The sequence below is a fragment of the Buceros rhinoceros genome, unplaced genomic scaffold (genome assembly GCF_000710305.1).
Source record: "Buceros rhinoceros silvestris isolate BGI_N320 unplaced genomic scaffold, ASM71030v1 scaffold43372, whole genome shotgun sequence".
Classification (NCBI taxonomy): domain Eukaryota; kingdom Metazoa; phylum Chordata; class Aves; order Bucerotiformes; family Bucerotidae; genus Buceros; species Buceros rhinoceros.
The window spans coordinates 23-13,894 of NW_010397919.1; the positions used below are offsets into that span (position 1 = coordinate 23).

A 13,872-nucleotide genomic window follows, 5' to 3' on the forward strand; every position below is an offset into this window, starting at 1 on the left:
TGCGCCGCCTGCGTTTCGTGATATAGCAGAAATCGAGTTTTCTGGAGATTTTGATAGTTAGCCAGGCAAAGAGAGACCTCCCTGGCGTCCGCAGTGGGGAGAAGACCACAAGGTGATTGCAGCCGTGTAAAAGCATGACATTGGAATCCAGACTTCTTCCAACTGTTAAAAGCTGCTTGAAATGAAGTGGCAAAATTATGTGAAGAATGTTGTATATAGAGAGTGGTTGTGGTTGCGTTGGTGTAAGGACCCGGGTGAAGGAAGGGAGGGTTGAAGCTAGAAGAGATACCTTGCATTAGACTGACCTGATAAAAGGCAAACTTTGGAATACGAGAGAATTATCTTAAATCTGAATTATCTGAGAGTGTAAAAATACCATTCTTAAAATAATGCAGTTACTTGTTATGATAATTTGGTTTTAGTGATAAATATCTTTAAACCAATTTTCATTATAGTGGTATAAATACCTAAGAAAATACAGTTCTGTCAAATGGTGCCATTTAATATTGTTTATAGGTGAATCATCATTTTTATGACTAATCATAGCTTGTTTTTAATTGCTGTCTTTGAAATTAAAAACAAATGAAATCTGAGCTCTTTTATACTTGCAGACCTTATTACTATTTATATTTTAAATTTTTAAAGTTCTGTATAAAAACACTGAGATAATATTTGACATGTTAAATGTTTCACAGAAAAATGTTGCAAAATGTGCATCTGGCTCCTGAGACTGATGAAGATGATCTTTATTCTGGCTACAATGATTATAATCCCACATTTGACATAGAGGTAAAAGTACTCGCTGTTTCCCACCTTTCCCATACGTAGGATTTTAACTTCTAAGTGCAAGATAAAGAACGTGAGGGCGTTGTGCTGTGCAAGCGAGCCACCACTTTGAAGTGAAATTTTATTATGCAAGGAATATATAAAGTTTCACCAGGATCTTTTTGAATAGTTTTTCTGTCGTAGTTTTCTATTTCAGCAAAATACTTGTGTGCATCTCATTGCAGAGCTTCTATGTTTTAAGGGTTTATGGGGTTATGTGTTTTAAGGGTTTATGAAGTTATGTTTTAAGAATTTATGAACTATGAAATCCGAGTTATTTGAAGGCTGTGTTGACGTTCAGGCCCATTCGGTGTGATGTTTCCCACAGAGCGTGCAGCAGCAAGTTTTTTGACAAAAGAGGCTACTTACTGGTCAGTACATCACTGGTATCTTGGTGTGCTGCAGCTGGAGGAGATAACAGTAGGGTGGAGTCCTGCAGGTTCTCTGTGCAGTTGGTAGAGCATCTTTTCCATCGGGGCAAGTGGATCTGGATTACAGACAGCTTTCTAGTAACTGGTGGAACTGGAACAACAGGAGCATCATTTGGTCCAAACTCACTACCCTGCTCAAAGCAGGGCCAGCGTTGCAAGACTTGGCATCTTGTGTGAAATCCCAATGCCAAATTCGTGGGAGTTGCAGCATGGCCTCAGAGATAGGAGATATCTTAATGTATTGGTGTGACAGGCATTAACGGTAAAATTTAGACACAGAGCTAGTAGCAAACTTTTGGATAGAAAGTAAGTTTCACGTTTTATTTCATCACTAAAGCTCTGCTTCCTCAATGTATTTTTATTTTTCAGAGAATAAGGAGTTTTTACATTACCTAATCTAAAATACCGAGAAAAGAGAGACAAAATAGTATAATCATTATTTATTGTCAGTAAAACCTGTCATTCACTTATCTTCAAACATTCTTGGAAGAAGAATTGTTTTTTTACCTGTGTGCTTTTGGTAGTCGTGATGTTCTGGAAGTCTGGCTCTGGATGCTGTGGTTTTAAAAGGGTTGGTATTTTTATTTTGTCTTTTCTAGGATTTAGAAAATGATGTCGCTTTTCAACAGGCAGCAAGAACAAGTCATGGTAGAAGACCCCTTGTAAGTACCTTTTAAAATACGTTGCAGTAGCGTAGACCTTCTCTGGAGCCCCAGCTCTGATTTTGGCACTGGTACAAACTTACCTTGGGAATCTCTTGTCTTTTTTTGTCTACTACTAACATGAAGATGCAGACTTTAGTTCTTTATATGGAAAAGAAGTAAAAAATGAGCAGAGCACATTTTTTGTGCGTTGAGTTCTGAAGTTAAGCTAGAGCAAACAAGGAACTTTGGTTGTAAATGTGTATTCTTGTTTGATAAAATGAGACAGAACCATGTTACAGAGCAAAATGATGTATTCTGAAAGGACTTTGTTTATTATTCCACCCATAGAATTACTCAGTGACATGATTACAAGGTTGAGATATGTACTAGACAGTGAGATTTAGAAAACCGTGTATTGTTCTGATATTTTTTCTTCGTATCATGTAATTTATATTAGTTTTCTTGCTTTCATTTAGCTATGACTTAATCTTATATCAGTTATGAAAATGAAATATAAAGCTGACACCTGCACTTTAGACATATGTACTATATGTCTAAAGAAGAGCTGGAACTGTCAGGTTAACGTTACTTCTTTGCCAGAATTATATGGTTCTACTACGAGACTCCTTCCTATAACAACTGAAGCATTATTTCTATGAATTCACTAAAGAAACTATAGAGAGAGACTGATAATTAATGGTTGTTTGGTGGTTTGTTTTTTGTTGTTTTTTTTTTCGCCAGGAGACAGCCAAAATTCCTGGTACATCAGCTTCAAGGACTTTAGCTACTGGATTTGGGGTATGTTTTTGTTCTGTTGTATTCTTAATGACAATGAGGTATTTACCAAAACGCACATTTACCGTTTAATCCCTCACAAAGTGAGCCCTTTTTATCCAAGTATTTTCTTTCAGTGAACTGCACGTATTCGTGAATTAATTCACAACTCCACACTTGGTCAAGGCATGGTTACTGATTTTTCAGGTTTTTTTTCCTCCCAAACAATACTGCAAATCAACTTCCACACGGCATAAGGCAGTAGTTTCAAGATATTACCTCATTTTTTTTGCAGTGGGAACTGGATGGGTTGTTATTTGGGCTTGGGAGGGTTTTCCTAAAGTTAAGGTGAAATCAAATCTTAGAAAATACGAGCTTTCAAATCATCTCTAGTTCAATCAGAAAAAGTTGCTTATGTCCTTTGATATACTTAACCCATTGTAACTCTTAAATAACTAACCCTTTAACCTGGTTTTCTACAGCAACGGAAGTTGATATATCCACTGATACATCCAACAGAAGTTGATATATCCACTGTCTCTTTATCCCAATAAATTTCAAACCATTAGCCTGTCTCAAATTTGAAAAGACCATGTTCTTCTGTATAAAGTTCCTGTAAGTTTTATGACAAATAAAGAAGGGAGGTCACATTGCTTTAGGTGTCTTATGCAAGTTAGCTGGGTAAAAATTTCAAGAACACCCAAGCTCTTATAAGTCACCGAAATACAAACTTTACTCTGAACCTTCTTTTACCTGCTGTGGATGTAGCCCTTTTTGAGACTGCTTTTTCTTAGCAGTTGTGTTTGTGAATGTTTAGGGTCGTACTGTGCTGGAACGGAAAAAGCTGTCTTGTTACAGGAGCGCACAAAAAGGCACTTCCTAAGGATAATAAAGACTGTAATTTTTATCTGCATTAGTAGACCTGGAAACCTCCAAAGCATTGTCCGGTCCACAGTACTACCTAGTACCGGAGATTCCTTTCGGTCAGAAGAGATCTTTAAGATCGTCCAGTCCAACCATTAACCCAGCACTGCCAAGTCACCTCAGCACTGCATCTATTTGCTCCCCTATGCTACAGTCCTTGTTAATGTAGGTTCAGCCTTAGCAGAAAAACCAGAAACCATTCATGATGGGTCAGTAAATTAGTAAAACATAGGTCGCTGAGTGGGAATTAGGGGGATAGTTTTTCATAACCTGAAATCCATTCTTCTTGTCTGTAGTGTATATTTGTAGTGCCCTTTAGCACTTACTGCTAAATATTTCATGTTTTTTTCTTTACATTTTTAACAATTCTACAGGACAGCATGCAGCATGTCAGCTAGTGGAAAAGATACCCATTGGCAGTTTCAAAGTACATCTAAATTTATTGTAAAATAAATCTTCCTGAAAGCATGCCTTAAAATCTGACCCTGTATTAATCTCTTATCAGCCGTACTCTGAACCCTACTGAAGCAATTTGTATAAATTACTTATTGAAGTTACTACCTTTAAGTGGAGCAATTTAATAACGGAAAGAACTGCTCCCTGAGATAAATGTCTATGTAGTTTTTTTTTAAAAAAACATCTGAAAGAAATACCTAAATACATAAAACCCAATGCTGTGAACTTGTGCTAACTGAAGTGTTCAACATCTTCAAGCGTGGCAGTATGTTGCATATGAATAACATAAGTTCACAGCAAAATTTCTACTTCTGTAAGTGTTAGGTGAACTCTTAAAACTCAGTATGGAGAAGACTGCCCATAGCCTTTACAGGCTTCTAATGCTTTGTGAATACTAGTTTCAAACAATGTGCCTCTGTTTGTAGTCAAAGGCAACTTTAACTTCATCAATGGGAAGACCAGCGACAGGAGCCATACAGGTAAAGTTTCAACATTTACATTTTATATTGATTTGTAACAGTGACATTTTCTGACAAGCGTTTGGGTTTGATACAAGTATTTAAAAGTTCATTGAAATAATACCATTATTACTCTCTTATAATTTGCACTTTTCTGTCAGCGTGAGGATTGTGGTGAGTGTTTTATTTGAGCACAGGGTTGGGAGCAATACCGTTGTAGTGCTTTTTAGCACTTACATGCAGAGAATCATTTTTCATTGAAATAGGAAAGAGGGAGATTCTGGTCTTTGTATTTTTCTTATGGACTTGTACTCTAATTTACCAAGGACTTTCCCACCACCACCCTTAAGTATATTTAACTTGATGTTACATATATCTGTAACCACTAGTCTTTTGTGTCAGCCCAGGCAGGACATGGGAATTATCAAGGAGCATCAGGAGTAGGGCTACTCCCCAGGGGAAGGCAAGCCAGGAGCCTAGGGGGAGATCGCATGGCCAGCAGTGCGGGGGGCTCCCCACGCAGGACCTACTCCCACAATACCTGGTGGTCATGTCCAAACAGAAGTCCAGAACGTAAGGCAGTGTCATGCTGATGAGGCAGGTCCAAGGTCCAGCCAAAAAGTCAGTGCACAGGCTGGCTTAGGACCAATGATTACTGGCCAGGTCCATAGTGACAAAGCAAGGCTAAGGTCAGTCCAGGAGGTCAGAAAATCTGGATCGAGTGCCTCTGTGGCCAGGCAAAGCTGTGGCTGGTGTGGAAACCAGTAGTCCTCCAACAAAGCTCAGCAGGAGGTGAAGGACAGTGATTGACCTTAAATAAAGCTCCTGGACTCATGTACGGTGTGTGGCTGGAGGCCCCAGGTGAGCCTGGAGAGGGCCATCGAAGTTTATTAGTGCACTCAGTATTCTGACAGGAAAGTTTAATAAGCTGGCATGGGGCGAGGCCGGATATTCTGGTGTTGGGAGGCATTGACTGTTAATAAGTAACAAGTACAAAAGGTTTGTAGTTTGTTTGTGCCTCTCTTGGTTTAGATAAAGTAAAACAGTCTGATTTATAGTCTCATAGGATTCTCTTTATTGTCAATAAAAATATAAAAAGCAACTGATTCCTGAAACAGCGTGACAGTAAGCTAGAGTACATTACAAATCTCAAGACCAACAATTCTTTTATAGAAATAAAAGATATTTGAAATTAAGTATTCTGAGTCCATAAAAAATTTACACCTTTGTGACAGTTATGGTTTCCCGTTTGGACAGTTGTCATAGAATCCTAGGATGCCAGTTTGGAAGGGACCTCACGGATCATCTGGTCCAACCTTTCTGGGCACAAGTACAGTCCAGACAGGATGGCCCAGCACCCCATCCAGCTGACTCTTGGAAGTGTCCAAGAATGCACCACTGGATTGGTGGGAAATTCACCACTTCCCTGGATAGACTATTCCAGTGGCCGATCAATATCACTGAGAAGAGTTTTCTTCCAGTGTCCAATCAGACTCTCCCTTGTTCCCATTACTCCTTTTCCATGTGACTCTTTGTAAAAAGGGAGTCTCTGTCTTCTTTGTAGCCACCCTTTAAATACTGGAACATGGTGACAAGGTCTCCTCTAAGCCTTCTTTTCTCAAGGCTGAAAAAACCCGTATTATATGATGCATAATATTGGAGAAATAGAAACATTTTAAAAAATATTCAATTCACTGAGGTAGTAACAACTGATTTTTGTATTCAGAGGTTTTGTAATAGGTAACTGGAGCCTGTATTGTCCACAGTCTGGTTTTTTGGAAGATTCTTGTAATATGTCTTCATTTTTTTTTAAGGATGGGGTTGCTCGACCAATGACAGCAGTGCATGCTGCAGGTTTCACTAAGGCAGCTGTGAGAGGTATGGTTTGTAGAAATCACCAGCTGCCAGAGGGAGATGTTAGTTTACAATTTTCAGTACTCTCTTCATTTTGCAGGTTCTTCATTTGATCCTCTTGGCCAAGCAAGGGGTCCTGCTCCACCTCTGGAAATGAAAAACTCGGACAGGTTTGTGCAGTGTTGCGTTAAATTATTTCAAAGCATTAACAGCAACAAGAAACTAACCATGGGCGGAGTTTAAATACTTCCAGGCAGTTACGAAACCTCGAGGGTTATGAAACTCTTAACTTTGTGGAATAATGCCACAAACGTTCACGCATGTGGTTAGCTGACTCACCAGAGCAGTGGCGCTGACTTTCAGCAATCTCTGATTTCGGTGATTTCTGGTCCTGACTGCAGCTCGGCAACCTGGGCGTAGTTGTTGCCAGACAAATGCTGTGCTACTTGTACAGAACTGTGGAGGGTTATGAAGGAGTGTGCGACGGGAGGAACACCATTCTTGCAGCTCTCTGGGAAGATCTTGGAGGAGTATTGCTTGTTGTGTTTTCCTGTTCACTCTGACCTTAGCACTTGAGGTAAAACTGAGGCTGTAAAAGCTTTGCAGGCTGGCGTGAATGTTGGGAGTTCACTGAGAACAATTCATTCACAAGTTTCAATACAGAGGTTGTATTCCTCAAACACAGCTATAAAGAGACAGGGAATCCTTTTGAAATGTTTGGTTATTTAACTGACGAATAAATCTAGGTTAATAACAACTGTTTATTAAAATCTGCATTTGCAGGCTGTACTTTTAAGTTGCTTATGCAGAAAAAAGTTTGATTAATTGCTCTCAATACAATACTTCATTTCACTAGGTGTTTGATTTGGAAGTTTTACCAGCCCATCTGTTCTGTCATTGCTTCTGAACAAATTTGGTCCATAAAATTTGCATGTCTGTCTTGTTCGCATAAGAGAATTTATGTTTTCTTGCATCTCTGTTTAAAATCTCAAATTCAAAGTGAATGTGATACCTTTGGAGGATCTTCTCTGGGCGTAGTTTCACATTGTATTTTCTTGGATGGGAAAACCAGTTAGTTCTGACACGCGATACATCACTATGTTGTTTTATTAAGACTGTCCTGTGTAAAAGCTTAGTGTTTGCAGTTATGCTACTAGTGTTAAGCCTTTAACTGATATTTTTATTTTAGTTCAGAAGAGCAGATTAGGCAGTTGGAAAAAAAAGTGAATGAACTGGTTGAAGAAAGCTGCATTGCAAACAGCTGTGGAGACTTGAAATTGGTAACTTTTCTGGACTTCCCTTCGCTTTTGCTGTTATGTGAAGAACAATTTGTATAGACAGTGTTTCAAATTGACTTGGGTTCAAACATTTCAAATTATTAAAATCATCTTAATTCTATATTCGCTAATTCTAATCCAGTGATGCCTTGCAAAAAAAAAAAGTAGGACCTTTGTTTCTTGTGTATATATTTGTTAAGATTTGAGTGTTAAAAAAGGTCCATTCCCCATATCTCCATTGGCCTCTTCAAATGGGTCTGATGAGTTAGTTGTACTGGCCCAGATTTCTCCAGTCTAACCTATGGATTCTGGGATTGGGTGACCCTTCTTCAATACCAAGCTTGCCATTGGCATCTTTGCATCATTAGATCCTCAGATGTGTAAGGATCTTGTCTGGGTGACATTCTATTTCCTTGATGTTGCTTGGGCTTTTTGGATAACGCAGATTTCATCCTGGATGGGTGCTCAGCACTAGGGTCCACCTCACTGAAGCCACCTCCAGAGAACCCTTCCGTGTCAGGGGCTCTTTGATGCTATAGCATATGGTAGATGCTGTGTTGCTTTTGTTGCACCATGTCAGCATCAAGATGAACTACTTAATCGTCTTTCAGTCTGCCAGACAAGAGGACCTCCCAAGCTAAGCAGACCCTAAAACGCAAAACACCAGTATCCTTCCTAGGGCAGTGGCAACAAAGCACGTTAGCCCTGGGTTCCAGTGTGTCAAAATCTAACTTTTCCTTCTTAAGACCGGGCTTATGCTATATTCAACATGCTTTGGACTGACCAGCTGCAGCTCCTAAACTACCTGAGGCAGAGCAGGCTCAACTGTTAGAATTAATGAGATACATTGAGTTCTTTGGGATGTAGACTGCCTTTGTGCTCATCCGTTGCCCTCTCAAATTCATGGCATCTGATCCATAAAGGGAAAAAATTAACTAGAGCTATGAAAGATGATGTTTCTTCCTCAGTCATCTGAACTGCAAAATTTTTGAGTCTAGGGGTGTATTCTGAGGAGGTATTGTTAGAGTACAACACGGGTAAAGCATCTTTCCTGATCTCCTTAGTCCTGCCTGACACAGATCCTAGGCTAGATGGCCTTTGGTTTGATCAAATTGACATGTTTTGGAGACTGAGAGTGCGTGTGGATTACCACACGCGGGTAGGTGAAAAGGGAAGCAATTTACCAGCATCCAGAATTAGTCGAGGTGTAGGTACAGCATACATTTGCATTATGTGTGTGTTTACTTCCTGCCTTCTCTCTTTCCAGCACCTTCCTGCACTGGGAAACATACCAAGCCTAAACACTCCCTATTTTTTTTCTTTTTTTTTTTAACATTTATGTGTACTTTCTGATATTAATACAAGTAGAATAATCTAGGATCTCCATAATACTAGATTATGGAGTGTATATATATGTGTGACTATACTTCTCTAAAACTAGACAGCTAATCAGACTTAGACAACCATATGTCTGCTTATTGCTACTTAACACCTTTCTCTGGACTATATATTGCTACGTTTCAGGCTTTGGGTGCAGTCTGTCCATCTAAAGAAAATGGGCCTCAGTATATTTTTTCATACTTGTTTTGAATGTTTTTTTGTCATGTTGGATTTGTAAGATTCAAGGCATTGCTAAATTCTAGTATTTTATTTGAGGCTCTGGAAAAAGCAAAAGAGGCTGGAAGAAATGAAAGAGCATTGGTGAGGCAACGTGAGCAAACTGATACCCCAGAAAATATCAACTTAGACCTCACTTTCTCAGTAAGTGTTTAGACATATTCAATCAGCAAAAGGTAAGAAACCTGCCAAGGAGACATTTCAGTGTTTGCTGGGTGTGTGTGTTGTAGTGCTCCTAGCAGTGTACCAGATCAGACATGGTCTAAATTTGAGGGTGAGGGACATTCATGAAGGTAAAGTGAATGACTTCTTGAAGTTAAAAACTTAACATTGGGTTGTAGAGATTCATTTATATCATCAAGTCTTCCCTTGCAGTCTCAAGTACCAGAGAAATCACGTAGTCAGTGTTAAGTGAAGAAGGATGCTCGTGAAGACCTATTCCAGCGATCTACTGCCAGGCAAAACATGCGTATCAAAGTCTAACAGGTGTAAACCCTGTACTTCAAAAACAGAGACTAGAAAGTGTAACGTGCCAAGAAAACAGGAGGGATTAGATGCTGCCTTTAACTTGAACCACAAAGTGACAGAGAATGTATTAACTCAAACCAGGATATATTGATATTCCTAGTCCTGAATCTTAAAGTGGGTATTTAGATTTACATTCTGCTTTTCAAATTAATAGTAGACATTTTTTTAAAAAAAGGATGTAGCGTACATAAAAATACTTTGGGAGATTTAAAGTTGTGCTCCAGGTAGTGCTGTAGAGAAAATTATTAACAATGAGTACATTGAATTAGGCAGACCTAGTAATTTATTTTACAGAGGAGGTCAGAGTAAAGCTGGGGAAAAATGCAGAAGTATTTTTGAAACAGCAGTTTGGAAAAATTCTATCTTCTTCAAGAGCGTAGTACCATTTTCCACATGTTGGGAGTTATAAATTACAGTTTCTGAGAATCATTTTCTGTGAATGTTTTTTTAATAATCTTCCATTATAACATCATGTTTACTTAGGTCTAAAGCCCACTTGGCATGACTTTTAATGGTAGGTGTTTAAGTACAAAAATAAAAGGATTGCCTGGAATAAGTAGATCTGAAACTTGTTTTCTCTATGTCAATGTACAAGAACAAAGGAGCATTAAAGATGAGAAGCTTTAAACTGGTAAAAGCAATACTTCCGACATAAAATTAATTTGAAATTATCTACTATGAACTCAAGTTTATTACTGTTGAGAAAACAATGTACTTTCTCCTACCTGATAATTCCGGTTTTCTGCAGGTTCTTTTCAATCTGGCCAGTCAGTATGCTGCTAATGAGATGTATGCCGAAGCACTGAATACTTACCAAGTTATAGTGAAGAATAAGATGTTCAGCAACGGAGGTAGGTTACGTTCCAGGTTGGTACTCAGGCATTCAAAATGAGGACTTCGTCTGCCTGGTGTTGACTCAGATCTCAGCCCTGGCTTGGTTTGGCTCTCCAGCTCATGAAGTCTTTTCTTTCCATAGGCTAAGCTAAATGTAAAGCCAAGTATATAATTTTCTCATACAATTAGCTGCACATACTATGTTGTCTGCTGTAAAACTAGTTTTTTTCTTTCTTGATTCAGCTTTCCCCTTCTGAAAACTTCTTTCAGTGTTTTGCACATCTTTGAGAACTCCTACAGCGCACTTTTCTCAGAGATGTTTGTTTGCAGCTGTCTTCCTGGAGAGCACTATAAATGCTCTCCACTTCATCCCGCAATTCACAGTCAAAATCATAATACCTCTAACATGATAGTTCTCTTCTAAAGTTTCATTATTACTTCATCTGAGTGAAAATTCACGGAAGGCTGTTTTGTGCAGTGCTTCTCTAAAGGGACACTGGTACCCTTGCTCTGCTGAGCCGCTCTGAAACAATTTTGAAATGCTGTAACTGTGCTTTAAAAAGCGGCAACTCACTGGCTTCTTTTGATAGGTAGACTGAAGGTGAATATGGGAAATATATATTTAAAACAACGGAACTATTCCAAAGCTATCAAATTCTACCGTATGGCTCTAGACCAGATTCCTAATGTCCACAAAGAGATGAGGTGAGTTTCTACTCGTAGGCATGGTTCTGAAATGAAGGTTTTAGATACAGTATAATTTAATAGTTAAAAATATAACCTATCCTGATTTCTTTCCTTAGGATTAAAATAATGCAAAATATTGGAGTTGCATTTATTAACACCGGCCAATATGTTGATGCCAGTTCTTCCTTTGAACATATAATGAGCGTGTCCCCAAACCTGAAGGCAGGCTTCAACTTGATCCTGTGTTATTTTGCTATTGGAAATAGTGAGCAAATGAAAAAAACCTTCCAAAAATTGATTGCAGTTCCCTCGGAAGTGGATTATGATGACAAATACATTTCACCAAATGTAAGTTTGAACAAAATAAACCTTGTATGTTTGAACAAAATAAGCTGTGTCTCCATACGGTAAATCAGGAGGAAGTGGAGAAACTGTACTGAATGTGTAAATTGAGGGGTATTTATGTATCTAAAATAACTTTTGTCTGTTGCCAGCATGGACTCAGTGTGGCGGTATTGCTCAGCAGTGTAAAATAATGTTGAGAACATGCAAATCCCTTTCTCCGCAAAAGATATTATGTACCTAAAATCCGCACCGCACGATTGTCTTCATAACAATTTTGTTGAAATTCATCTGACTTAGATAACTCACTGCTTTACCTCCTGTATTTATATAAGATTTTAATAAAATATTCATAAGCTAATAAAATGGGAGCAAATCAATGCATGAGTTAACGCAAGTTATCTCAGCTGTGTGCTAATAAAACTTGCAATACTGTGGTGTATTTCAGAAAATATTACTAAAGTTTACAGGTGCATATTTTAGCTTATTAGACTTTCTTGGAAACCGGAGTTCCTTTGTACCACGAAACCAGCAGCTCATGATATTAAAGACAAGAAAATGTCATTAAGAGATTTAGGGTTCACCTTAGAAAGGTGCTCTATAGAAAGATCAAGGCAAACCCTTTATATTCTCTTAGCAATTTTTTTTTTCAATGTTGCAAAGCTTCCATTTTCGGTCTTAAAGATCAGAGATGTAATTAGTCTTCAAACTATTTATAAGCCTAGAACTACTTTGCAGCTTAAGTATATCTGTTGCTTCCTATTGTCCTAGCATAAGCAAATAAAATATGTTGAGGCATGTATATTTCTATATATTGATAAATATGGATATAATGTCTTATCAATTACTTCAGTAATTACTGCAGTTCAGCAAGGGCTTGAGCATGCTTTTTTTTTTAAGCCTGTGAGTGTTCTCACTGTGATTTGCAGCCTTCCCAGTCTGGTACACATGATGTTAACTGCACCTATTAACAACCCTGATGGGAGCTATGACCACGTAACACGAGCGGAAAACCAGCATTATAGTAGTTGATGCCAAATTTCAGATTTTGTGATTAGAAAACTACTTTAAACTGAAGCTGGCTTTTTAAAATTGAAGAGTAAATAACTGACATTAGAGACTACATAATTTCCATCAATTTATGTTTACAGTCATATTGCCTATAAAAATAATTTAAATGCATGAATACTGGCATAATTTGCATTTTTTTGTCCCCTTGCAGGATGATCCACATACAAATTTACTGATCGAAGCCATTAAAAATGACAGCTTAAGACAAATAGAACGTGAGAGGTAATGGTGGAGTCTATTCCTTCTTGACTGTGGTGCCATGGATTTTAGCTTCTGAATGTATTGCCAGTCTTCTCTCGTGTCCCCAGCTCTTCTTATAAAAGTGTCTTCATAATTCTTAGGAAAGAACACACTTGGAGGAACCGGTTGGGTCACTCAGTTTAGTGTGCTGCCCCAAAGTAGAACACCTACCTCAAATGCTGTAGGTTATGCTGCTTAAAACTTGCAGCATTGGGTTTTTCAAAAAATACAGCTACAGTGTGCGGTGAGAGGAAGACAGAAGAAACTGAGGGCTTTATCCAGGTACAGCGCAGTAGTGGTAGCAGGGGACTGGCTAGATTGAATTCAAAGATTGTCTTGTGTGAAGGAAGAAGCAAGAACAACATTTGGTTATTATTTTCCATACATGTTTTTGAAATGGTGACATATTTCTGTGCTGGCTTTTTTTGGTTTTTTCCTTAGGAAATCCATGGCAGAGGAGTACATTATGACAGCTGCTAAACTCATTGCGCCAGTAATTGAGACATCTTTTGCAGAGGGCTATGACTGGTAAGGGTCTGGTGGGGCTTCTTTTTGTCTGAACTATATGCCAATCTCTTGTGCTGGTTACGAGACCAGCTTCACAAACAAACAGCCTGGGAAACAGAGTTTACTGCGCCTCTCACACATATTTTCAGTTTGTCGCCATAATGCTGTGGAGAACAAAACAAAACTTTCCAGTTTATTCTGTGTTAAAAATTAATCTAATTTATCATTGAAACTCAACTGTTGGTTATACATTTTGAACAGTTCTGTATTAGCATAAAAAGAGTGGATTTCTGTATCCACTTTTTTCAATTTACACTTTAGCTTTTGCTTTCTGTGGTATTGTCTGCAGCCAAATACCCTTCTCTTTAAGACAAAATAAAATCACAGAATCACAGAATCATCA

General features: G+C 38.3%; 1 protein-coding gene across 1 annotated transcript; it reads left to right on the top strand.

Annotated features, from left to right (window-relative positions):
- Positions 1-671: 671 nt before the first annotated feature.
- Positions 672-13,494, top strand: LOC104488819 (intraflagellar transport protein 88 homolog). The gene is made up of 13 exons (XM_010130903.1): positions 672-789; positions 1,856-1,918; positions 2,642-2,698; positions 4,480-4,533; positions 6,327-6,390; positions 6,467-6,536; positions 7,556-7,646; positions 9,300-9,404; positions 10,537-10,639; positions 11,213-11,327; positions 11,426-11,657; positions 12,874-12,944; positions 13,404-13,494. The coding sequence occupies exons 1-13, from the start codon at positions 685-687 to the stop codon at positions 13,492-13,494; spliced, it is 1,221 nt and encodes a 406-aa protein (XP_010129205.1). The 5' UTR covers positions 672-684.
- The last annotated feature ends 378 nt before the right edge of the window (positions 13,495-13,872 follow it).

Excerpts from the sequence above, each read along its gene's own strand:
- LOC104488819 (XM_010130903.1), top strand. The coding sequence starts at position 685 with ATGTTTCACAGAAAAATGTTGCAAAATGTGCATCTGGCTCCTGAGACT. Across the intron at positions 2,699-4,479 it reads CTTTAGCTACTGGATTTGGG|TCAAAGGCAACTTTAACTTC; the intron begins GTATGTTTTTGT and ends CTCTGTTTGTAG. Across the intron at positions 9,405-10,536 it reads ACTTAGACCTCACTTTCTCA|GTTCTTTTCAATCTGGCCAG; the intron begins GTAAGTGTTTAG and ends GGTTTTCTGCAG.